The 24541-nt window shown below is 38.7% G+C and overlaps 1 protein-coding gene across 1 annotated transcript in view; it reads right to left on the bottom strand.

The window, feature by feature from the left end:
- Positions 1-4632: 4632 nt before the first annotated feature.
- Positions 4633-24541, bottom strand: part of KIAA0556 (KIAA0556 ortholog) — a gene marked incomplete at its 3' end in the record, with an annotated part of 45664 nt that continues 25755 nt past the window's right edge. Inside the window, exons 12-17 of the mRNA XM_009576378.1 lie at positions 21074-21965; positions 15988-16722; positions 15009-15217; positions 11066-11129; positions 7283-7460; positions 4633-4798 (exon numbers count right to left, since the gene is read on the bottom strand). Coding sequence (XP_009574673.1) covers positions 4633-4798; positions 7283-7460; positions 11066-11129; positions 15009-15217; positions 15988-16722; positions 21074-21965 — 2244 coding nt within the window. The remainder of the gene's footprint in view (positions 4799-7282; positions 7461-11065; positions 11130-15008; positions 15218-15987; positions 16723-21073; positions 21966-24541) is intronic.

Here is a 24541-nt window from a genome sequence, read left to right as displayed (position 1 = left end):
GGATGTTCGCACTCAAAGAGTTGCGGTCAATGGCTCACTGTCCGTGTGTAGACCAGTGACAAGTGGCATTCCTCAGGGGTTGGTATCGGGACCGGCGCTGTTTAACATCTTTGTCAGCAACATGGACAGTGGGATTGAGTGCACCCTCAGCAAATTTGCCGACAACACCAAGCTGTGTGGTGCGGTCAACACACTGAAGGGAAAGGATGCCATCCAGAGGGATCTTGACAGGCTTGAGAGATGGGCCTGTGTGAACCTCATGAAATTCAACAAGGCCAAGTGCAAGGTCTTGCACGTGGGTCAGGGCAATCCCAAGCACAAATACAGGCTGAGCGGAGAATGGATTGAGAGCTGCCCTGAGGAGAAGGACTTGGGGGTGTTGGTTGATGAGAAGCTGCACATGATGAGAAGCTTGCAGCCTAGAAAGCAAACTGTATCCTGGGCTGCATCAAAAGAAGCGTGACCAGCAGGTAGAGGGAGGTGATTCTGCCCCTCTGCTCTGCTCTGGTGAGACCCCACCTGGAGTACCACATTCAGCTCTGGGGCCCCCAACATAAGAAGGACATGGACCTGTTGGAATGAGCCCAGAGGAGGGCCACAAAGATGATCAGAGGGCTGGAGCACCTCTCCTATGAAGACAGGCTGAGAGAGTTGGGGTTCTTGAGCCTGGAGAAGAGAAGGCTCTGGGGAGACCTTATAGCAGGCTTCCAGTACCTGAAGGGGGCCTACAAGAAAGCTGGAGAGGGACTTTTCACAAAGGCATGTAGACATAGGACAAGGGGTAATGGCTTTAAACTGAAAGAGGGTGGATTTAGATTAGATAAAAGGAAGAAATTCTTCACTATGAGGGTGGTGAGGCACTGGAACAGGTTGCCCAGAGAAATTGTGGATGCCCCATCCCTGGAAGTGTTCAAGGCCAGGCTGGATGAGGCTTTGAGCAACCTGGTCTAGTGGAAGGTGTCCCTGCCCATGGCAGGGGGGTTGGAACAAGATGATCTTTAAGGTCCCTTCCAACCCAAACCATTCTATTATTCTATAATATGTCACAAAGGTAATTTGAGGAGACACCTAGAGCCATCATGTACCTGAATGCTCTGCTAGATCAGGCCTGATTGCTCAGCACTGGCTGAAGTTAGCTTTTAAGAAATCACATAACCTGTGCTCTCTCGAGACCAGACTCCTTTGTATCTCTGTTGCATTTATAGAAAGCCTGTATTTCACCAGTTCTATTTATCTTTGTGGCAGGCGGCACTTGGACTTTTCCAGGATCATGCAAACTCATCTACCAAGCAGTGCTGTATGTAAGTTAAGGGCATATAAACAAAGAAGAGGCAGGCAGAAAGAATTGCGCCTTGTCCACATCATAGATGCATGCATGTCTTATACAATCTCTGAAGATTAAACTAAATAATTCAGGCATACTTATGCAGATGATGCAGGAGTCCTAGCCCCTTCACCCTCCCCCATTAGTACCATCTGGTGTTTGTATGCATGATTCCAGTCACATAACAATTCAACCATGCAGCAACAATTATCCCTGCATCTTGCCCTGAAATATGTTAAATATAACAATGTTAATCACAAGCAGAATTTATTGCACTGAGTCTTTCACTAACTACTGGTTAAGCAAGGAATAATACCTGTATAATATAACAAGATGGTCTTGTAACTGGCACTATGATTAAAGCTTGCTGATTAATGGACTGAACCAAAATAGATTCATTTAGTTAACAAAAGACTTAGTTTAGTCTAAAGGTAATATGAGTCAGTTTTCTAATCTTTGGATTTTATACTGACTGATGCATATATGATAATTTGAGGTTAACTTAGTTTTGTATGCAAATATTTCATTTTCATTATTAGGATTTCTATTAAAAATATATATGCAATATTTATAGTTAAAATTCCCATTTCAGGTGTCTATCTGAGAAGAACTTAAAAACATTCAGAGTTTTCTGCCCGTATATTATCAGTGACCTGATATTCATAACAGTTTTCATATTTTTTCCATTTGTAAATGATTTTTTATTCAATTACAATTTCAGTAAGTTACACATGCAATATCCCAAAAGCAAGTAATTTTCAGAAAGATTTTTTTTTTTTTTTACACAAACATGTCTTGATTTGAAAACCTTGGGTATCGTACTAGATTAGAGGAGGTGCTCAATTCATTTCCAAACAGCATAAAGATTAGTTAGGAGGGAATGTTTGTACGAGTATCGAATACGGAGAAATAACTATTTCTGGTTTCATCTTCAATAAGCTTGGCAGCAAAGAAAGGAAATATCCTTTTCATATCAAAAACTCTTCTGCATGCTACTTTCCAGCTGAATCAGTCTGCCAGGCTAAGGAGAGGAAGTGAAAAATCCACTGAAATACACTTTAGTTTAGGAAACACGTATTGAATGGGAAGTCTAGAGACTCGGAGATGAAATCTTACCTATTATAACACAGCTGCTTATATTTATGTGCCCTTTACAGCCCTCATTTCTAAGTAATTTTCATCATCTGAGAAGGCACTCAACCGTCACACATAGCATTTTACAAATCGCATAACAAAGCTTTCACAAGGTAATTTTTCACAGAGCTGGAAATAGCACACAAGCCTTCATTTTGACAGTTCACTGCCACTACCCTCTCATACTAAAGCTGTGAATAGAATCCACCAGTCTACAGCTGCCTAGCAAATCATTATATCTCATACTCGGGGACTGTTTCTTAGAAGGAAGAGCAATACTTCAAGAGACAGATGTCATGATACCCTAGGTTTACAGTCTAAAGCCTCTTTACTGTGGCCCAGCAGATACCTTGCATCTTCAGTTTTCCAAATAATTTATTTCATCCTTTTAGAGGACTGCAGGTATGAACTCCTCGTTTAAATTGTACCCACTAACTGTTATAGGACTTACAGGTGTGCCACCTGCATGCATACTTTATCAGACTCACCTCTTTTTTCTACCTAGCAAAGTAAACTGTGAAAATATACCTTTCTTTCTTTCTTTCTTTCTTGGTTTGGCCTCCAAAGACCAAATTCCATGTTAGATTTTAGCAATTTGGCTATTTCTTTCCCTCCTTTAATAATTGAGACACACATACAGAGAGTTGATTTGGTATGAAAATACATGTTCAAACTTTTCTCCCCTGCTCTGCCTTGGAGAAGCTTGGGCTTACAACAGTGGTGAAAAACATTCCACATCACCACTTAAAGACATTTCTTCATATTGCATTTTGTACACAGAATCACAGAAAGATTTAGGCTGGAAGGGACTTCTGCATGTTTCCAGTCACAGCTCCTGCTCAGAGCAGAGAAGCCTGCAAAGGTCAATCAGGTTGCCCTGGGCCTCGTCAAATTTAGTTTTGAAAGTATCCCATCACTGCATACTGCCCCAGAGCTGTACCACTCTCAAAGGGAAGAGTCCTTTCTTTATACCAAATCATATCAATTAACTAACAGATTTTACTAAAAAACCCTAGTTGTTATACAGGGGGTATGTTTAGATGGTAAGCTCAACATGCTCCTGAACCCTCCCATGTGTCAAATATGTTGGCTTAATGCAACGTATTACAAAATCACGTGCCATATGTTAAAATCTCTAGATCAGTTGTGGCTTAAATGAAAGATCTTACGCTCTGGCCCTCTGGGAGTCTTTGGCCGGTCTTTGGTACTCAACAACACCCCGTGCTGATATTAAAAGATGCCAGGGCTCTGTTGTGGAGAGGGAACACCTCCTATTTATGTAGTGTTCATATTAAAGCAATTCCTGGAAGGTAAATTTACACAAAGAAGCAGTTCTGCAACTTTTGCCACTATCTTTCCCAATCCTATGAAGGATCCATGCCTCCAACTTCAATTCTAGAATTTTTTCCAGAACTTTGCTGATTCTTTTTGTCCTGTCTCTCTCTTATCTTTTTCTTCTTATCCATTGATTGAGTTTGGACATCAAGAATGCAACAGTTATATGTGAAGGGGAAGGAAGATCTGGAAACAAATGGATTCATAAACTTTCTGTGCAGTGAACAGCAACCACTTCTTCATTATCATTACAAGTGCATGTATAGCTTTTGAGAAAAACCAGGGAAATGAGGGACAGCCAAACTCAGAGTGCCAGCAAGATGTAACATGATCTCCAACAGGTGTCAATTGTCAATTGCCAGTCAATTCCAAGAATTCAATATGAAAAAAAAAAAACCCAAAACCCAAGCAATTTGGAAAAAGAAGAGAGGAGGTACGTTATACAATTTTAGCTAAACTACTTTAGCCAAGCTATTTGAAGCTTCTTGCTTTTTGGAAAAGGTAGTATTGATTGACTGGCCTTCATATGGTAGGCCTAAATACTAGATACTGAGAGGATACCACTTCAGAATCATATATCTTGAAAATAATATGTGCTATTGTATATGTCTCTTAGAAAAATCAGCTGTGAAGATTTCTTTAAACTATCTCTGGCTTTTTTCAGTATTTGCTGTTTGTGGAGACAGAAATGCATTATACCTGCCACAAAATCCAGACTCAGACAATCTAGAAAGATTTATGGTGTTCCATTAAGGCAGCTATACTCATTTATCACAGTACCAATTTTCCAATGCACTGCTGTATATTTTTGCTGGCAGTGCTCCTTTTCTTTTACTTACCCCTCTAAAGGTATCCTCTGGAGATTTATTATAGTTCCAAAAGCGAAGCCCTGCAATACTTTCAAGTTTATCAAAATGGATTGTGAGCAGATGATCTTCTCCAAAAGAGAAGGGAATGAGCCACATGTGGTCATCCTCTACTGTGATATTAGTCCCATCTATTAACCTACAATGAGAAAAATCCATTAGCTGCAAAAAAGGAAAAGCTTGCTTTTCTCATGAAAATCAGGTACTTTACTAGGTGTTAATTTTTTTCTAGATGCCACTTCCAGTTTTCAGGGCTTATTGTGCCCATGTGCATGCAATTAAAAAGCACAGTAGACATAAAAAATAATATACAATTACTGAATTAAAGACAATGGGAGGAGAAAAAACTGTATTTCCTTTAGTTGGGACTGTTTGAGGAAAAACAGAAAAATCCTTAGATTTTCCCTGTGTGAACATGGGCAGGCAGAGGAAAGCTCAACTACCTTTGTGCCAAAATGGCTGAAGGCAAAACTCTAAGGCCCAGACACAATATAAATTATTAATATAGTTCCATGCCTAAACGAGTGTATCTGGCACTCTGCAGTGTGTTACTATGCCAATGCAACTATACTGAATCTGACAAGGAGCTGGATAACCCAGAGAAGCAGCAGAGTTTGTTCACATCCTTCTTCATGCGTACAGTTAGGCACATTCCTACTTTTTTTAAAAAGCTTTCTACCAGCATGACAATGTCCTTTCATAACAGCATAGACTTCAGGCTGACAAGATAAAGTTAATTCCATTATTTCCTCATTTTGGAATTCTGACTTTACATTCTTCTACCACAAAATATGGTGTACAAAGATGGAGTAAAGGAGAATATGAATTAATTGCCCACTGTAATTACTTTTGTACACTGCCCTATGTACTTACTCTTTATTTAAAAGTTTAATGGAAGAATAAGTGCCAGACTTGGCAGTTCCTTAAAGAAAAAGATTTGAATAATGACTCTTTCACAGAGGAACTGATTAGGGAGCCCACGAGAGAAGATAAAATCCTTGACTTGGTCCTGAATAGTACATAGGACCTATTCCAAATGCTACAGTTGAAGAGCACTGTAGTGTACTCAAATTCAACATGCTTGCAGAAATATCAAAAGGAAAAAAAAAGCCCCTAATTTCCTGTGTTCAAAAAGGTTCTTAAGCAAAAACGAAGAAGTATGTTAAAAAAAAAAAAGTAAGCAACAAAACAAAATAAAATCATTACACACAGAGGAGACAATATTAAGGAATATCATCCTGGAAGCACAGAACAAATGTATCCCACTTACTAAGAAAGACGTTAGAAAGAGGGAGGACTTGAAAACTCAGAGCCAGCCTGGCTCAGTGGCAGGATAAAGAAAGTCATTACAAGCCATCTTTCAACAAAAGTCATGATCAAAAAACCCTAAGTTGATAGGATCATAAACTCTGGAAGGCTAAACGCGTACACACAGGCCAAAAAAGAGTATGAAGGCTAGCAAGCAAAAGGTACCATAAATAAAATTCCTCAAATACATTGGGAGCAGAAAGCCTGCCAGAAATTCTGTAGGATCAACAGATGACTAGGCTATAAAAGGAGCATTCAGAGAACATGAGACACCAAGAGAAAAGCTAGATGACTTCTTTGCATCTGTGTCCATCATGGTGGAGTCTGGAGAGACTCCACCACCAGAACCCCTTCATCACAGGGCATCTCACAGGAAGATTTCTTAGATCTTGATGCCTACAGAAGAGATTTTCATACAAATAGGCAGAAGAATTGAGGAATTATATACAAGTAAGCTTGACATCTCTATTAGTCTGATTAGCAGAAATTATAAAGAACAGACTTAGTGTACATGTAGATAAATACAAGATTCTAAGGAAGACTCAACAAAGACTTTGAAAAGAGAAGTCCTAATTCATAAACATATTCACAAGACCATAAACATGCCAAAGGACAGGATTACAACTGAAAATACCCTTTAAAATCGAGATAAGACTCGAAAACAACAAGATGTAGCTTCAATAACAACAAATGCCAAGTCCTCTCCAGACCTATAGCCTATGATTTCTATACTGCTACCATTCAGGAAGTACAAGTTGATTTGAGGAAGTATACTTGCAAATGAATAAAACTTCATTGGAATTACAAAAAAAAAAAGCTGCAGAATTGCCAAAAGAATGGCACCTATTTGTGCAATGCCCTAATACATCGTCACCCTTTGCTAACTTGAAAATTTTCCTTGAAATTATCCAGAAATCCTGCATAAATATCACTGCATATGCATAGACAGATGCTACAGAACACCCACATTTCTGCCTGGAAAGTCCTTAGCAGAGATACCAACCAGGCATGTTATCATCTCCTAACTCTAACACCACCTTTTGGAAACATCTCATTCATGTTTCTACAACAAGCTGTTCCTAGATAGCTTGTGAAATCCAAGAATGAGCTGTGATGGTATGAAAATCACGTTCGCATTAACATGTGTTAACATAATAAAAGTTTATATAATTCTGTCACTTTATAAAGTTTGATGTAAAATGCAGCTAAAATTGATAAACTCCAAAAGTGTTGATGGAAACAACAGGCGTGAAGAAAAAAATAAAAAAGAGCCCTGCAGAAAATGCTTGCACAATCCAACTCTTTTGCTACTTACTTTTCTAATGTTCTGGAATCTCTTGTATACTCTGGAAGATCATTTAAGTCTTGGGGTGAAGCATAAATCTGTTCTGTACTTATTTTTAATGCATGACCATTCTTTCCTATCACTTCAAGTCCTGTCAGTCCAAGGTAATGAGAGTCTCCCCAGGTCATGGTAAAATTCAGCTGTAGGCCTATATAAAAGAATATACATATAATATATCTATGTACATACTTACTAGTCTGAAGTAAGGAGCCAATATAAGCATGCATGCAAGCCCCAACGATTAGCAGTATGTGTATTTTGTTTAGATTAAATAACTTTATATGCTCTATTTGGATACTTCCTGGTCTGCATGCCTACCTCCATGGAATAGCATAGTATCTTCTGTAAATCTGTGTTAGACCCCTTTAGTGGGCTACCAACATCTTGTTCACTTGTAACTGTAGAAGCCCTGATCAAGCATGTTATCAAATGTCTCATTACATAGATTGTAGACGGACAGTAATTCAACAATACATTTAAGCAGTTACATGACAGATTTTGTGATTATGCAGAGACAGAGAAGACCTATTAGTCTGAAGTCTACCTATCATCTTTTGCCAGCTAAATGACTATATAGACTCATATAAATCCAGTCTCTCAAAAATCCGTAAATTGTTAGAGAACACCAACTCATAGTTAAACCAAAAAACAAATTTGGTTTACTGATGTGTTTAAGTTACTATCTTCACGTCAGAACTGGACACATGTAAGTATTTTAATGGGACAGCATTAGTGAAAAGCAGCAATGTTGATTAGCCTGCATCTCCAGAAAATAAATAGGAAAGAAAAACTAGGCAGACAAAAGGTTGTACGTGTATCTTCAGATCCACCTGTTTCATGCTTTACTGAAAAATATAAATAGCATATACAGATACAACAAGTAATATTCCAATCTGATCAGGTTCTATAAAAATCCATCACTGTAAATTAAAAATATCTTTCATTTCACACATTACAGAAGCCCAGAAATAATCAGGTAGGTAACGTCTAAAGAAGCACCAGTAGTCATAATGCCCTATAAAACAAACAAGCATTAAAGCTATTAAGCCATCCAGCCCAATTACCTATAAATAGCCGTAGCAATTTACACGAGACTAAGTCTTGATATACATATAAATTCACTTGGGCGTAAGATCTCTTTAGCATTTGCAAGGACACTAAGAAATAAATAGTTCTATCAGCTGACAAGTTTGGAGCTATGGCTACATTGATATTAGATGCTATTCCCAAGGCCATTGCCAAGACTAAACTTCCTCAGTGTACAGGCATGCAAGAGTTCTCAGGCAAAACCAGGGTATATTTTCAAACAAAAGGGAAAAGATAGGGTGAAGCAGCTATCCACACAAGGTTTAATATTCACATCACCATGCTAATGCCTTCAGAGAATCTCAGAATGATGCAGGGTGGAAAGGACCTCTGGAGGTCTCTAGTCCGACTCCAAGCTCAGAGCATGTCCATTAGATCAGGTCTATCAGGTGCTTATCCAGTGGAAGTTTGAATGTTTCCAAGTCTGGCAGATTTCAAAACCTCTCTCAACCTCTGTTCCAGTGTTTGACTGCCCTCAGGGTGAAAAATATTTCCTAATATCCAGTTGGAAATTCTTGTCTTCTACCTTGTTGTTTCTGCTGCCTCTCAATCCAACCCTATGTGCATCCCTGAGAACGGCCTGGATCTGTCCTCTCTATGCCCTCCCGATAGCTACAGACAGCACGAAGATCTCCCCTTCACCTTCTCTTCTCCAGGATGAACAAACCAACCCAGCTCTCTCATGCTTTTCTCACATGTCAGGTACTCCAGCTGCCTGACCACCTTGGTCACTCTCCTCCACCAGACTCACACCAGGACGTCAAGTTTCTTCTTGTCCTAGGGAGCTCCTTACTTAACAACGTATTCCAAATACAGTCTCACAAGTGTCGAATACAGGGAAAGAATCCCCTTCCTTGCCCTGCTGGCTGCACTCTTGTTTTTACATCCCAGGAGGCAGCTGGCCGCCTTTACTGTAAGGCCGCACTGTTAACTCTTGTTCAACTTGTGGTGTTACAAGGACTTCAGGCCCTCCAGTGCAAAGCAGCTTTCTTAGCCAGCTGGCACCCAGCATGGGTTATTACATTCCACACGCAGGCCTTTGCGTTTGCCCTGAACTTCATGAGGTTACATTAACTAAATTCATGAGGTTACAATTTCTTCAGCCTGTTGAGGTCCCTCTGAAGAATAGCCTTGCCCTCCAGCATATCAACCACTCCCCTCTGTTCAGTATCATCCACAACCTTGCTGAGATTGCACTTTATCCCATCATCCAAGTTCTTTAAAAAAATACATTAATCAGTGTAGACTATAGTATTGATCCCTAAGGGACACTTTTAGTAACTAGCCACTAGCTGGACTTTGTACCAGTGATAATCACACTTTGAGGCACTATCTCTCCTTGACATCATGACTGGCAGCAGGATGAAAGAGATTAAAACTACCTACAACAGGTCAAGGATACAAATCCTCAGTGACTCCATGCACAATTTATTACCAGGAGTCCCAGATGAAAAAGGCAGTACTGATCCTAAGCTTTGCACAATTCCCAGTAATTTCCCAAAACGAGAAGCAGCAAGAGGACTCTCACTCCAGGTCTAAGGGACCACCCCACAGCATAAGGAGGACAAGGAACAAGGAACAATATACACAGGCAGGACAGAGTATGTAGAAATCATTGGCAAAAGTCAAGTTGCAGCTTCTAGTCGGTTTTTTGCTTTTGTGCAAGGTCATTTACAAAGATAGTCCCTTGTAGCAATTAATGGCAATTTTTTTCCTGTGTAAGACACTAAATTGGAGATTCTTTTGCATGGAACGCCTTCCTTAAATGCGACTAGCTTTCTCCAGCTCTTTCACTGCAAGAACTCATGAGAATCAGGTCCTCTTTGTCTGGTAGAGACAAGTTAGCCCATCAGCTGATTAACAATATCTTGTCAGTATGAGAGACTGCACCTGCTGACCTCTGAACTACACCCTCACTATCTTTTTCACCCGCTTTGAGAAATGGGAGGAGGAAAAGGCATCTTACGTTCAAAGATATGAATTGATCATAGACATGCCCATAGATAAAGTTCATAGATCTAGATATAGTTCATAGGTCATAGATCACAGACCACAGGTATAGTTCACAGATATGTGGCTGAATAAGCCACAGCATTGTGTGTATTTTCGGAGAGCACATCACAGGTTGCTAAAGACTTTATGCCAGGCCCAAGAACCCAACTTCTCATGTGCTGATCAAAGGACCAGGAACTGATACTGAAACTTCTGGGTCATCCAGAAACTCTCTGGAAAATAATGTAAAGGTGCACAGAGAGTTGTTTTTGTATAGGATAAAGAAATCAGGTACTTTAAGTATGGATGTAACATTCTGGTCTAGCTTTACTGTAGGGTTTCTATTGTCAATCTGATCTGAGAAATTCAGTCAATCTCCATAAATATATATGATTGGGAGAGAATTACTGGGTGATGGACACAGCTATTACAAATCCCATTCAGGACTAGGCAAATGGCTAGCGTTATTTTTTGGAGATTAAAAGCCAACTGTTACAATATAATGTTCTAAATGCCATAGTAAACAAAGCTTCTGCCTTAAATATTCAATTACTCTTCTTTATCTTAGACCTGACATCTGTCACAAAGTTCTGTACAGCTCTGACAAATCAGATCCTCCTTGATAACATGTTAGGGGGGAGGGTGGTTAACCAAGAAGTAAATGTAAGAACTTACATTTTCCAGTAAATATTCCTGATTCCTTGGGCACACATTCAGAGAGAGGGTCTGGCTCTTGAACCTAAAAAGTAAACCAACAAGTGAAATGAACATGCATATCATATATACATTACAGACATATTGTTTATAAAGTGGGGGTTTTTTGGTGGGTTTTTTTTGGTCTATTTCCTTTTTTTTTTTTTTGGTGGGTTTTTGGGGGGGTTGTTTGTTTTTTTTTTTACATCCAGCCTTTTGTATGTCTATCTCCCCTTTGCCTCACCACCCAGGCTGTCCCGCAAATAATGGAAAACATGTCGCAAAATGTAGATCATATGGGTATTTAGAAAGTCAAGACTATTGGGGGTTTTTTGTTAGTGCATATAGGAGTGTTAAATGGAAGACTCCCTAGTGTGGGCTACCTATTCTCAAAGAGGCTGAAATTCTTGAGTCACTTTTACTTACCTGCAGACTGCCATTAGCTAATGATAATATGTATTTGCAACACGTTGCAAATATGTTGCGGAGAGAAGAAGTCTGGAAGGAAGTTAAGACCTCAGAGAGGGCTACCACGATTTCTTCTCAAGAATCAAGGGGCAGAATAAACAAGCAAACTTGTCCAAAAGCTTGCATTTGTTGTCTGACAATACTAACTAATAATAGCCTATGCTATTCAACATAGCAAACCAGAAAGTGAATGCACAGATGATAAAATTTGCTGATCATACTGGGCCAATTAGGGTAGTAAAGACAAAGGACAACTGCAAAGGGTTGAAAGTAGACTTCATTTCATTGAGTGAGCATGATAAAATGGCTAATTATGTTCACTGTAGGTAAATGTAAAAATGTTACACAAGGAAAACAATCCTAACTTCACACATACAGTATTGGGCTCCAAACAAAATAATAGCAGATTAGAATGAAATCGTGGCATTATTACAAGTAGTTCTACAAAAATATTAGCTCAATCCTCATTAGTAGTCAAAAAGCCAAATAGGAAATTAGAAGTCCAGACTCATTCTCTACAGTTTCATTCATCATTAGAAGTAGACTTCCTGTCATCCAGAATACATGAAATGGACCTATATTGTGCCTACAAAAAAAATAAAAGGCTTGTCAACACTTTTCTCCTACTGTTATATTAGATCTCTGCAGTATAACCACTGACATCCTGGATCTTATATGTGTATGTTCCCAGACTGCAATATACTTCATGTAGTAGCAAATGTCCTTGGTAATTAAGTAGGTGAAACCGAACAAGAACTGTGCATTGAAATGAACACACACAAATAACCTACAGAAGATGGAAAAAAAACCCTCCTATTGGGGGTACCTTTCTTGCAAAACAGTGACTCTATCTTTGATGTCTGATGCCTTTTTCTCAGAACAACTTTAAAAGACCAGCCTGGTCTTCTAAAATTTACAACTCTACTGAATATCAAAACCCATGGATGCAATAAAGCTACTGGTTTTACAGAATGCTGAGTAATGCCCTTCCTTTCAGACCATAAACCATCCATGCGAAGCCACCTTATCATCTCTTTTCTCCCTCCTCCTCCTTTCTTGGCTACTCAGATCCCTTCATTCTACTGGTGCCCACTATCTTTTCTTTCAGATATGGTCTAATTTTCTACTATTTCAACTACTTCTGCTTGTGCACATTGTCCTACCTGTGTTCTTAGATCCTTACGGCTAGAACAAAATCCCGCCATAGTACAGGAGTTATTGGAAAAGCAATAAAAAGTAGAAAGTATTACCATGCTCCTACGCCTGACCATACTGTATAGCACCTTCCGTGTGAGGAATAACTAAAGTAGGACTAACCATTCTGGAAAAGAGAGATTTAGAAGAGATTGTAACAGAGGGGCATAAATGTCTTGAGTGTCTTGAAGAAGGGAATAGGGAATAATTGCTTAGTTTCTTCCAACAGAAAAACTAGGGGACATTAAATGAACCTAGAGACAAACAGAAATAGGTTCTTTGTGCTATGCAAGTTAAGCTGGGAAACTTACAACTGAGCATTGTAAGTTGTAAAAGTGCACATGGGTTCAAAAAGCTAGTGGATGAATTAACGCAACAAAAATCCATGGCAGAATACTAAACACAAGGTTAAGTTAAAAAGTCCTTGTGAGACAAATTTCTAAGGGCTGGATGAGCGTTTCAGAGAAACACCACTGCGTGTTTGCTCTATTCTTACATTCTGCCTAGGCATCCACTACTGGCCACAGTCAGAGTTGGGTCAAGTGCACTAGTTACAGTGCTATAAAAGTTGACGTGTTAAGGATTACTGAATTCATGCGAAAGATAGATGACCATGGATAATATTGACAAGAAAGTAAGACACTTCTGTAAGAGCTTTTGAAAAATTCTGTAGTCAGTGCAGTAAAACACTGTTTCATCCACTGAACATGCTACAGGAAAAAAAGGTGAATAATCAATAGGTAGAGATTGTTCAAACCCAATATTAGTCTGAATAACAACGTTATGCTAGGGAAGACAAATCATCTAGTAGATCTGTATCATTCTGATAGCATAAGCATCCATCTACAAAATCCTGATGGTACCAGCAAATACAGAATGACAGGGAGATCAATGGCTCAGTCACAATAGCTTTCGTTATTCCACAGCTGATACAGCATGTTTCAGAGTTAGAAAGGGAGTACGAAGAGCATCACAGAGGAACAGCAAAATAAAAGGCAGAAGCTCTGAGTAAGGACCAGACAGTCCAGATCTAGGCTTCTGCAATGGAAGAGGTCCTGGTGAATGCTCACAATAAACAAGTGATCAGGAAAAGAAAGGTGAACTTCAATTTGTGTTCATGAAATCCTACACTGCATAAGGTGTCTGAACAGTTTAAGATACCGCAAGCAAAGATGGGACCAAAATTACTGTTGCCAGTGTTAACTAGCACTGGAGAAGTCAAAGAGTTAGAGTCACTGACTCATGATCTTAACAGCGAGCTCAAGTTCCAATGTCACGACATTTCCCCTTGTCTCATAAGCCAGCTGGAGAAGAGGACAAGACAGAACAGGAAGGCTTGACAACAGCACAAGGCTCATTAGGAACCATATATCACTGGGAGCACTTTAGCTGAACCAGCTGGAATTTGGATTGATTCAGCTTTGGATCTCCTCACAGACTTACAAGTAAGAGTGTGTCCCCTAGAAAAACATATCCTCATTGAAGCAACAGTAGATGCTCATGAAGATTCTAAGAACATAGAAGATTTGATGGAAATCAGGTCAAAGACTGCCCCACACCATCTGGAGCAGAAAATCTTGCAGGATCTTTGCTCAGACACTGGACTGTTGGTCTGGAGTGGTATGAGGCAAGACGCCAGTGCTTGAAAATATGGCCTTCCTCCAAGTAGTAAAATACCTACTGTATGGAATAGTAAAGGGGCATTTTTATGCTGCAAAATGCACACAGACCTGTGGAGATGCTAGTCAAAAAAGGAAAGAGTTAAAAATAAGGGGAGGGTTGAGAGGGGGAGATCCTTCTCACATAAGTTACTTAATTTGTAGAGGAAGAAACAAGCATATTTGTGGAAAATATGGAAAGATCTTTGGTTTGGAGTGACAGGGAGCACAGCTACTCATTACATGAATAACTGTATGGTAAATATCACTGACAGTTGCATAAACCTTCAGGAGTACCTGAATCAGAAAGAATTCCCTCTAATCTCTGTCCAAGTAAGTAAAGAAAAACATACATATACAATCCAGTATAGCCTTCCTTGTAGTCCTATTAATTAATCAGGGAAACCAAAATTTGGAGGACTTTTTTGGCTTAAAAAAACCACATAAATTATTCAGCTGGTGAAAAAAAAGATCTTCAAAATAGACAGATAGCTGTGTTAGTTCTTCTGCAGAGCTTTACTCCATCATGGAAATCAGTGCCTCCTACTTTCATGTCATGTTTCAGGAAGACATTTATAGAGAGTTCTGAACATAGAGGCCCCTACCTGTTGATCCTCTGTTCTTAACCCCGCTTGTGTAAAAGGTCTTTCATCTCCCTCCCTATCAGCAGTTGTTGGCCTCTTTAGCTCTTCCTCATATCTCAAGGAGCTGGCATTTTCCATTTCTCCATCATATGTCTCATCATAGCAGTAAATAGCTTCAAGAATATCATCATCGGTAGTGAACAATATAGTATCCCCAAAGTGCTCTAGAGCTGAAGGCAACATACAGAATTAAATGGAGAAATCATACAAAAGAATACACAGAGTGATAAAAACTATTTTCAGTCCTTCTTTACATTTAATTTGCAGTAGTGTTTAAAGATAATATATGGTAAATTGATACTGACTACTGATATAATTATCATGTTCATTCTCAAACTTATACTGCACAGCACAAAAACCTAGAGAACTCAGTCAAATTTCAAATATATATAAAAGAAAATGAGAAAAAAGCTTCTCCATCACCTTTTCCGAAAGACCGTAAGTGTGAAAACAAGTAAAAATCTGCAACTTTTAAATGTCTAGTGACTATCTAATGTTATTGAAATAGGCTCTTGTTGCTAAGACATCGTTAAGAATAAAGATTAGCTCTATATGCTACTAAAATTCACAATATCATTGAAGAATGCATTACTGGGTTTTGCATTACATTTTGAAATTAAAAGGATGAAATACTATAAAAAGTGCCAGCTTGCTTTGAAGTGGAAAGTGGTAACAAACAAGCTAAATGTATTTGTTTGTATTGTACTGCTGTTTTCAGAAAATAAGAAATGATAGCATACCTCCAGACAAGGTTCCTGAAGCTTTTGCAATTTCTCCTTTAAAGATGCATTGTTCATCTAACACCATTTTTTGAAATTAAAAGGATGAAATACTATAAAAAGTGCCAGCTTGCTTTGAAGTGGAAAGTGGTAACAAACAAGCTAAATGTATTTGTTTGTATTGTACTGCTGTTTTCAGAAAATAAGAAATGATAGCATACCTCCAGACAAGGTTCCTGAAGCTTTTGCAATTTCTCCTTTAAAGATGCATTGTTCATCTAACACCATTATAATGTCTTTCACACCTCTGATAGAGTGTATGCGAGATTTATTATAATTCCAAATCCTAATCATAGCTACTTGACAGGAATTCACAAAGTCAATAAAGATAAAGTGAGGTTTTCCGGGGGTAAACGGTGCTAGCCAGAGATGCATATCATCCTGCGTCCGATTTACCCCATCAATTAGGTTGGTTATTATTCTGGGATCGCTGCCATAAGCTGGTAAAATATTTATATCAGGTGGTTCAGCTGTTATTTTTGAAATCTGAACAGGCTCTCCTTTAGAACTGAAAACTTCAATTCCATTAAGACCAACATAATGTCTGTCTCCCCATGTTGTTTGAATGTCTATCACTAAGTGCTGCCCATAAGGTAAAACAGGAATTTTAAAATCATTTCCATCATGTGCCTCCACAGAATTTTCTTCTTCTTGCCTTTTTGGTAGCATTTGTAGTCCCTCTTTTCTCATTTGCTGATATTCTCCAGGCCGGTTGATTTTCTGTTGATGGAGAAACTCATCGAAGATATCCCCTTGAAAATCCATGTTAGAGATTCGGCCACGATGGGAATAATTAAATTTTACCAAGGAGTTCCACGACTCCTGCAGGGTGTGTTCTTGTTCATTATGCCACTTTACTCTAGAGGTTGCTATGTCCTTGGTAGAAAAGTCTTCATCTGAAAACAACATTACATAGGCATTTAATGCATAAACAGGGCTGGAAGCAAACCACTACAATATGGACTTTCCAGAATTATGCTGGTCATATTCGTGTTCCCTTACTGTAAAATTCTGTTATACTAGCACTTTTATATTGCCTCTCTATTATGAAGGCTACATGCCCCAATTTCCCTTCCCCATTTAGACATAACAAAAACAATCACTTTTAAATATTGAAGAGTAGAGCACATGCCAAGATATAAAAATGCAACTAAGTTTGAGACTGCGAATTCTTGACTCAACGTTTACAGTAATTGGGATTTTGTCCAGTGATACTTATTGTGTGGCTGTCACAAGAGTTTAAATCATCTGTCTGCATTTCTGCAGAAGATCTTTCATACAGTTGGAAAGTGGCTGAAGTGGTTAAGTTTCTAAAGCATTACAGAGAAGAGCTAGTGCTTCCTGTCAAAATCAGCCACGTGTATATAAAGAAAAGTGGTGAGAAAAGAAGTAGGTTCAGCATACAAGGAGGATAAGGTGAGCGTTGTATTCTATGCAGGTAATGTCCAAACATTTTTCTCACTTTTCAGCAAGTATGAGATGTAGAAGGGGGATAATGACAAAGTATCTAATGGAAATGCAGCGGGGGCAATAAATTAGAGGGGCACAGTGGGAGCAAAGCATGCTCTCCTTGTGACTGCACTGAGGAGATGCTTAATTTCCATCTCAAAACAATTAAGAGCAGATAATAACAAAGATTTTCAATAAAGCTGTCACTTACGTATTTTCTTAAAATAAATGAAAAAAAGCAAGTGGAGTACTAAACAATTATAGACCCATGGGCTAGATTTTACTTCTATACAATGTCCTTGAATGGATACTAAAACAAATGGTTATCAGGAATAAATGCCAATTGCAGTAAAATGCAAAACAATGTTTTCCCAAAAGACTGCTCAAGACTAACTTTTAACTTTGTTTTTGGAAACACTAGGAAAGAGGCAATGTTCCTAATCTATCTGCGGCCAATAATCATTTACACTGGGGACAAGTGAGATAAAAATAAGAATTTTAAAGCAGATGGGAAACTACCTGAAAGAGGATTGTCTTCCAGAATGAAAGGCTGGAGACCAACCCGGTCACTCCTCCCCACCCCACAAGGGAAACACAGATAGGAAGCAAAGGTACATATTTCAGAGAACATCAGTTATTTGTAAGTCACTTTCTTGCTCAAGCCATTGCCCATATGGATACTCATGGGGTGGGTGATCCCAAACAGTACTTCCCAGAGCCTCACAATTTACCTGAAGAGGATACTGTGTATATATTTACCACTTCAAAATGTCAAAGCTTGAAAATTTCAGGATGAGCATGTACAGAAGAGTATTTGACACCCATTGGCTTTCCTTGTTTTGGAGGTTTTTTACCTTTTTTTTTTTAAATTTCTTTTTAATGTTAAGTACTTCAAGCAGTACAGAGATTACAACTCTGAAGCACTTCTACAGCAGTTCAATAGGAGTGACTTTCAATGGGAGGTTAACAGGTTTGTTAGCTACATTAAGGAATGACAACAGGAGAAGCGGAGCTCTGAAAGGAAAGCCGAGAATAGCCTGAAAGCAGAGGTCAATGGCTGAAGGCTTACTGGGTTTGGCATTTTTTTTAGAATCTAAAATTTATTATTTCTATTGGAGCCATGTGAACAATAAACTCTGCATGTAGATAAAGAGTATCCCACCTGCAGATGTTACAGACACATTCCCAGCCTTCTGCACGCCTGAGAGGATTGTATGATGGATACTGTCTCAGAGTCCAGAAATAAGGACACCTCAAACGTGCATCTCCCCTGTGGGTTTAGGAGGGGTGTCTTGAATCACCAAGTCCCTTGTCCTGCTTCTACTGGCAACACACACCATACAATTCCTCTCAAAACTTCAGTAAACCACCTTTTGGGGTAACACTAGCTTGAAAAAAAAACACTTTTCTTCTCCCTCTGTTGTGCTAATCTCATTTTTACTCCCTGCAGTTATAAATAGCAATCATATTTCCATGCTGCAATCACACGCTTCATTTCCCAAATCATTCTAAAAGCTCTCTTCTGTTATCTGTTCCACTTTGTAATCAGCTTTCCTGAAAATGAATGATCAGAACTGCAGTTTTCCAACTGACGTCTCACGAGTGCCTGTGTTGAGATATTAACATTTCCCTAACTAACAGAAATGCCTCTGCTCATACATCCTCAGAGTGCATTGCTATAATCACGCCTGCATCACACGAGCATTTCATAGTCAATCTGTTATCAACTACTCAACCAAGATCCTTCTCTTCCTCGGTCATTTGCAATTGATGACTACTCAGCTTACAACTTAATTTTTTGTTATTAGTCCCCAAATGACCTTGCAAGCAGTACTATTAAATTGCATTCCACTGCTATTACTTCAGTCCTCAAGTCCATCTTTCTGTGCAGTTCTTCAATCTTCTTAACTCATAATACCCCAAATTATATGTTACTTGCAAACTTTATCAGCATAGTTCCATCATTTCCTTTGCACATTAAACCAGTTATCAAAGAAAAATTGTACGTTTTTATAGCAACATTAACTCAAGCCAAGTATGCATGTACGTGCTATTTCTAATTTCTGTTGTTCTCGTTATTCTTCATTTAATGACCAAAGACATGCTGTGACATCACATATGAGTTTGTGCAGCCTCCCCTTTGTCACATACTGCTATTGGGAAACTGCAGTTCCCCTAGCCCCATACCAATTAAAATTCACCACTCTTAGGGAAACACTTAAAACTGTTTCCCTGTTGTTAATGCTCACTCAGCTCCACTTTGAAGATGGCTTTACCCTGCACAGTACAGTATAGGGAGAAAAAAAGCTGGTAGATGGCATGCAATTTTCCCAGGGACAAACACGTATTGGGAGTTTTAAGCACCAGATGACAAAACCTGCTCTGAGCAAAATTAGAGGACATTATAATTAGAATCAAGATAACCCTCATCTTATAGTTTACATTAAAACTCCTAAATTGTTACCATTTTAGCAACTGAACATAAATTACTGAAGTGGGATTTATTTACAGTTTCCATAATGTTGACAAGTTTTTAATCTAACAGAGATACTGTAAAATGTGTGAAACAGCAAACGGGCTGTGGTGAGTGGGTGGGTGAAGGGAAGATGGCAGTTATCCCAACTACTTCGTACTTTTTTTCTTCTTTGAGGTATAATTTCAGATATACTTACAAAATTGCTGTTTCCTCTACAGAGGGGCAGGGAAGGAAAAATTCAGACGTTCTAAGTTTAGAAAGAACCACTTTCTTCACCTTTGTCTGAAAACTTCATGCAATACCTGCTGTAGAATTTGCATTTTGCCATACTTCCTGTCCCTTATGACCATAACTTTAATGTAAACACCCAAATACAATATACAGCAAGCTACACTTTCAGGTAAATTGTTCTGATGGTTAATTTTACTAAATCACACCCAAGATTTAAATTTGTATTTTTGTAACCTCTTCTTCCAGTTCTCTGGGCCTTGTTGTCCTTGTTCTGCCAGACTCTCTTCACTTGAGACAAGTTATTGAATGCTGAAGAATTTGCCAAAGAAGAACTTCAGCACTTGCCGAATTCTCACACTCTTCCCTGGGGACACACTGTTGGCTACTGCCAGAGGCAGAACACAACTACACAAATCTGGATCCTCCACCTCCAGCAGGATCAAGGTGAACTAAAAAACGTTTGGAGAAGGATGGCAAGGATAATCAAAAGCATGGACCAGGTAACAGCTAAATTTACTAGAAAACTCTTCATAAATGAGCAGAGGTGTCTGAGAGAGAGGTTTGAAAGAGGTATGTAATGTCATGAGCAGAGAAGGGAAAATAAGGGCAGTTTTCCATTCACTCTGAACAAATATATTCAGCATACATTCTCACTGAGAAAGACACAAACCTACTACACAAATAAACTCTGTAAATTTATTCACTACCTTGAGGTCACACTCTTCTTTATCTTTTTGCAGATTTTCATTGATATTAGCAAGCATTTCCTGTCTGCAGGAGTGTCAATTTTTAGAATATAATTTACTGAAATTTAGTCTTCAGTCTTCTCCAAATAAATTTTAAAACACTAACTCAGAATGTAAATTTTTCAGAAAAAGAGTATTTCACGTCAGGTGTAGGACAAGGAGAGAGACACTGAGCATTGTCATAGTATGAATGAGAAAAATTGAATACTGCGAACACCACAGATAAAATCCCACTGTCTATACCTCCAGGAATCTCAAGAAGTCCCTTCCAAACGAAATGATTCTGTGCTTCTGCAAAATGGAGAACATGTCAGTGCTTGCAAGGTTGCTATTGTGAGCTCTTACCTTTGAGTGCAGAATCATTTTCTCCAAGATTTATAGTGTTTAAACCCTCCTTTTTTACATATCTGACACTTCTCCTTCCACTTGTAGGGTATTGTAAGCTGCAGCAATTTTTGTTAGAAAGTTGCTCTGAAATGTCCAAGCCCACACCACCATTCTTTCTGGTTAGCGTTTGTGATCTCTCACCTCCATTTGCATTTCTACTACTGGATCTTCCCAGCTCATTTCTCTGACATTTGACATCCTCATTAGTCAGATCTGAAAAGCTTTTCATGATTCCATCTGACTGTGTTTGAAAACTCAAGCCTAAACAATGTTCTGTAGCAAGCCAGGGAGGCTTCTGCCTACTGGAAGTAACTTGATTATTCTCTGTTACTTGGGAAGATGACTGTAACCAAGAAGGAATTGCACCTGTAGAATCAGACAATTTTCTTCCTGTTAGCTTTTCCATTTGCTCGCTCAAAGTAAGTTCATCATCAGATTGAACATGCTCCGTAGCTGCTTGTACATTCTCTTTGGTATCTTTTATACAAAGTTGAGATGGTAACACTTTCAGATCATCCTCTAACTCAGACAAATTTTTCTTTGTAAAGCTGATTGAGTTCATCTTATGCTCAAGAAGATTTTCTTCTGGCAGAGATTTCCAGTTTTGTGAAGTACTGTTTGACTGTAAGCATTTAAAATGTAGGTCTGCTTTCTTCTCTGTGACTCCAGGTGCATTTACTTCTTTCCTTTCATTTGAAGAACATGCAGAGATATCTTGCTTGTGATCTGTGAGGTCAATTGTAGTGCTATGGTCAGTGAGGAGGTCTCCAGAGGCTCTCTTTAATTCACCATCAAATACAAGGTTTTCATCAACATATAACTTCACCTTCTTTGCTCCAACATCAAGGTCCTACAAAAATAAAAGTATGAATATTTCAATTAAACTGTTCAAGCATTAGATATCATTGTTCTCTGACATTTGAACACTTAATCAATAAACAGATGAAAATGACTAAAACCCCATATCAGTAACATGCTTTTGACTACTTAATCAAAAGCTCGAAGAACTGAAAAATACTGTGGAATATTTAAGATTTTATTTAAAAGAACTAAAAACCCTGCTAGACACTACTATGAACCATTTTGGCTGACAAGGCTTTAGAAAAGCTTGAGCGAAGAAGCCTAGATTAAGTATAATTATATTTGATCAGGATATAAATCCCAGAGGCACATTTTGCTTCAGCATCTTTAAGCTTCACCACTTTCATGACATGTTTCATAGTGAACAACCACCCAGATCAAAGCCATTAGAGTTAAAAAGAGTTATAAAGAGTTACAGAAATACGGGACATTAAAAAAAATCATTTGGTCCATCTCCTTCCACTGAAGTAAAATAACATACACCATTGTGAAGGAAACTTTTTTTAACAATTTTCAAATAATCTGCCTTGATAGCTTATTCCAACACTTAACTAGCCTTTTAAATAGAAGGCCTTTATCTCAGACACAACTCTGCCACTCACAACTTTATCTCTATGTTCTCCTTTTCTGTGACGCCCACTAAAACCTGATTTTTTCATTCCATTGAAGCTGGAACTAATGTTCTTTCTTTTCTCTTTATCATTTCCATCTAACCTTTTCTCCCTCTTAACAAAAATACTGGTATCTTCAAAGAAAATATAGAAGATGAGACAAAATCCATCTCCTTTCTGCCCTCTAAATTTCAGTAACATGTCCATCACATGGAGTCTTTAAAGATTCTCTGTTCTTTCCTTATTTTCACAGAAACTGAAAAGGTTTTCATGAAAGTAAGAAGCTTCGGTTTCATCCCTCTTGCTCATCTCCTGGATGTCAGTTCTCTTTGAACACTGATTTAAATTTTCCTCCACTCCCAGCCTAAACCAGTTACTCCTTCACCTTCAAGTCCAAGTGTCTCCAGTTCTTCACTCCTGCATGCACTCTTTACAGCTTACAAGTCTTTATAGTTTCCATTCTACTGCTTTCCAAATAATAACATGTATGAAGCAAAAAACGTAATATGGACCTACACAGGGGAAAACAGAAGATGCAGGCATAACAAGAAAGCTACAGTTGAGGGAGGGGAATAGGTGTAGGAATGCAAGACACATTCCTGGTACATTCTTGATAGAAAAAGATAACCTCCACTAACTTCTCAGAGAACAGCTGTAAACGCAGTTTAATTGGCCATTATGCCATGGCTGCCTGTGTTACTCCTAGAGTATCATAAAGTGCTATATGTCTGTACTGATGCATTTTGGCCATAAAACATGATAATTTTTCCCCTTGAACAAGGACACTGCTAGATTAATCTAACTGGGGATCAAAACACTTCAATAATTATATGTATTAAAAACTAACTACATGGCTTTGCCTGAAATGATGATGGGGAACAGCAAGACTATCAGGATGCCGCAGTAATGTTATTTTTTGAATCTTTGTATGTCTGGACTGTTAATGTCTCCCCTAAATGCTAGAGGTATTGGGTATTCACAGTTGAACTTGGGATAACTGAACATTTCTACATAATATCCTAGCCTTTACTGCTGTTATGAATACTCAAAGCTTAGTTGTGTGTTTTTACCTGGGAACAGATATAAACTGCATGAAACCACAGAAATATACACACATATATTTTGAAAAGTATTTGTCAATTGTTCATTCTTTTCAATGAAGAACCAGTAAAAGAAATTAAAATCTCTTGCACCAAAATTCTAAGCAGACTGAGGCTCACGCAGGAAAAATATGAACAGATCTCAGGGACTCCAAGAACAAACGTGCAGACACAAGACTAAGAACTGCTCTTTTTCATTCCCTCCCACACCCCTTCTGAGCTTTCCAGTTGCTTAGCGATCAGATGTGGTGGGAAAGATCGACAGAATGGTTAGCTTCTCCTAGTACCACTGCTTAACTGTCCTCGAGCACAAGGAGGTTGGAGAAATGCCTTCCTCATGAGTAATTCCATCAAGAAGCCACCTTGTAAACAAACACTCAATACTTCATCCAAGGCAGATTTTTTTCCTACCAGAAGCGTAATTAGAATAGCACAATGTCTCAGAAAAAGCAAGCAGGTATGATCAACGTCAGAGAGAAAAAAAATGAAAGATTTTGGAACAACAGTTCTATGGTTTCTCTTGATGTTCCTTCCCAGCTTGCCCGTTCAACCCTCACAGAGTGCCTGCTGGGACAGTGCTTTCCAATGAAGCAACAGAGATGGTATTTCTGGCCATTTCAGTGGTATTTGTGCACCAAGGACAAAGCTTAAAACCAGAGGCACTTCTCTATGAATTACACCTGGACAGAGGACTTGAAGTTGCCTCTGCCTGACTTCTCACAGAAGAGTGAAAAAGAAGGAGCAATAGAAAAGAAGTCAAGAACTAAAAGAACTAAGTTCTTCTATAAACCTAACTCTGCTGGAACAAAGCTGCTGCATCCTTACAGACAATGCACCCCAGTGGTAGTCCAGCA

Source organism: Fulmarus glacialis, unplaced genomic scaffold (genome assembly GCF_000690835.1).
Source record: "Fulmarus glacialis isolate BGI_N327 unplaced genomic scaffold, ASM69083v1 scaffold40644, whole genome shotgun sequence".
In the NCBI taxonomy this organism is placed as follows: Eukaryota; Metazoa; Chordata; class Aves; order Procellariiformes; family Procellariidae; genus Fulmarus; species Fulmarus glacialis.
Note: the sequence above shows the minus strand (reverse complement) of the source record. Positions and strands in the feature narration are given on the sequence as shown.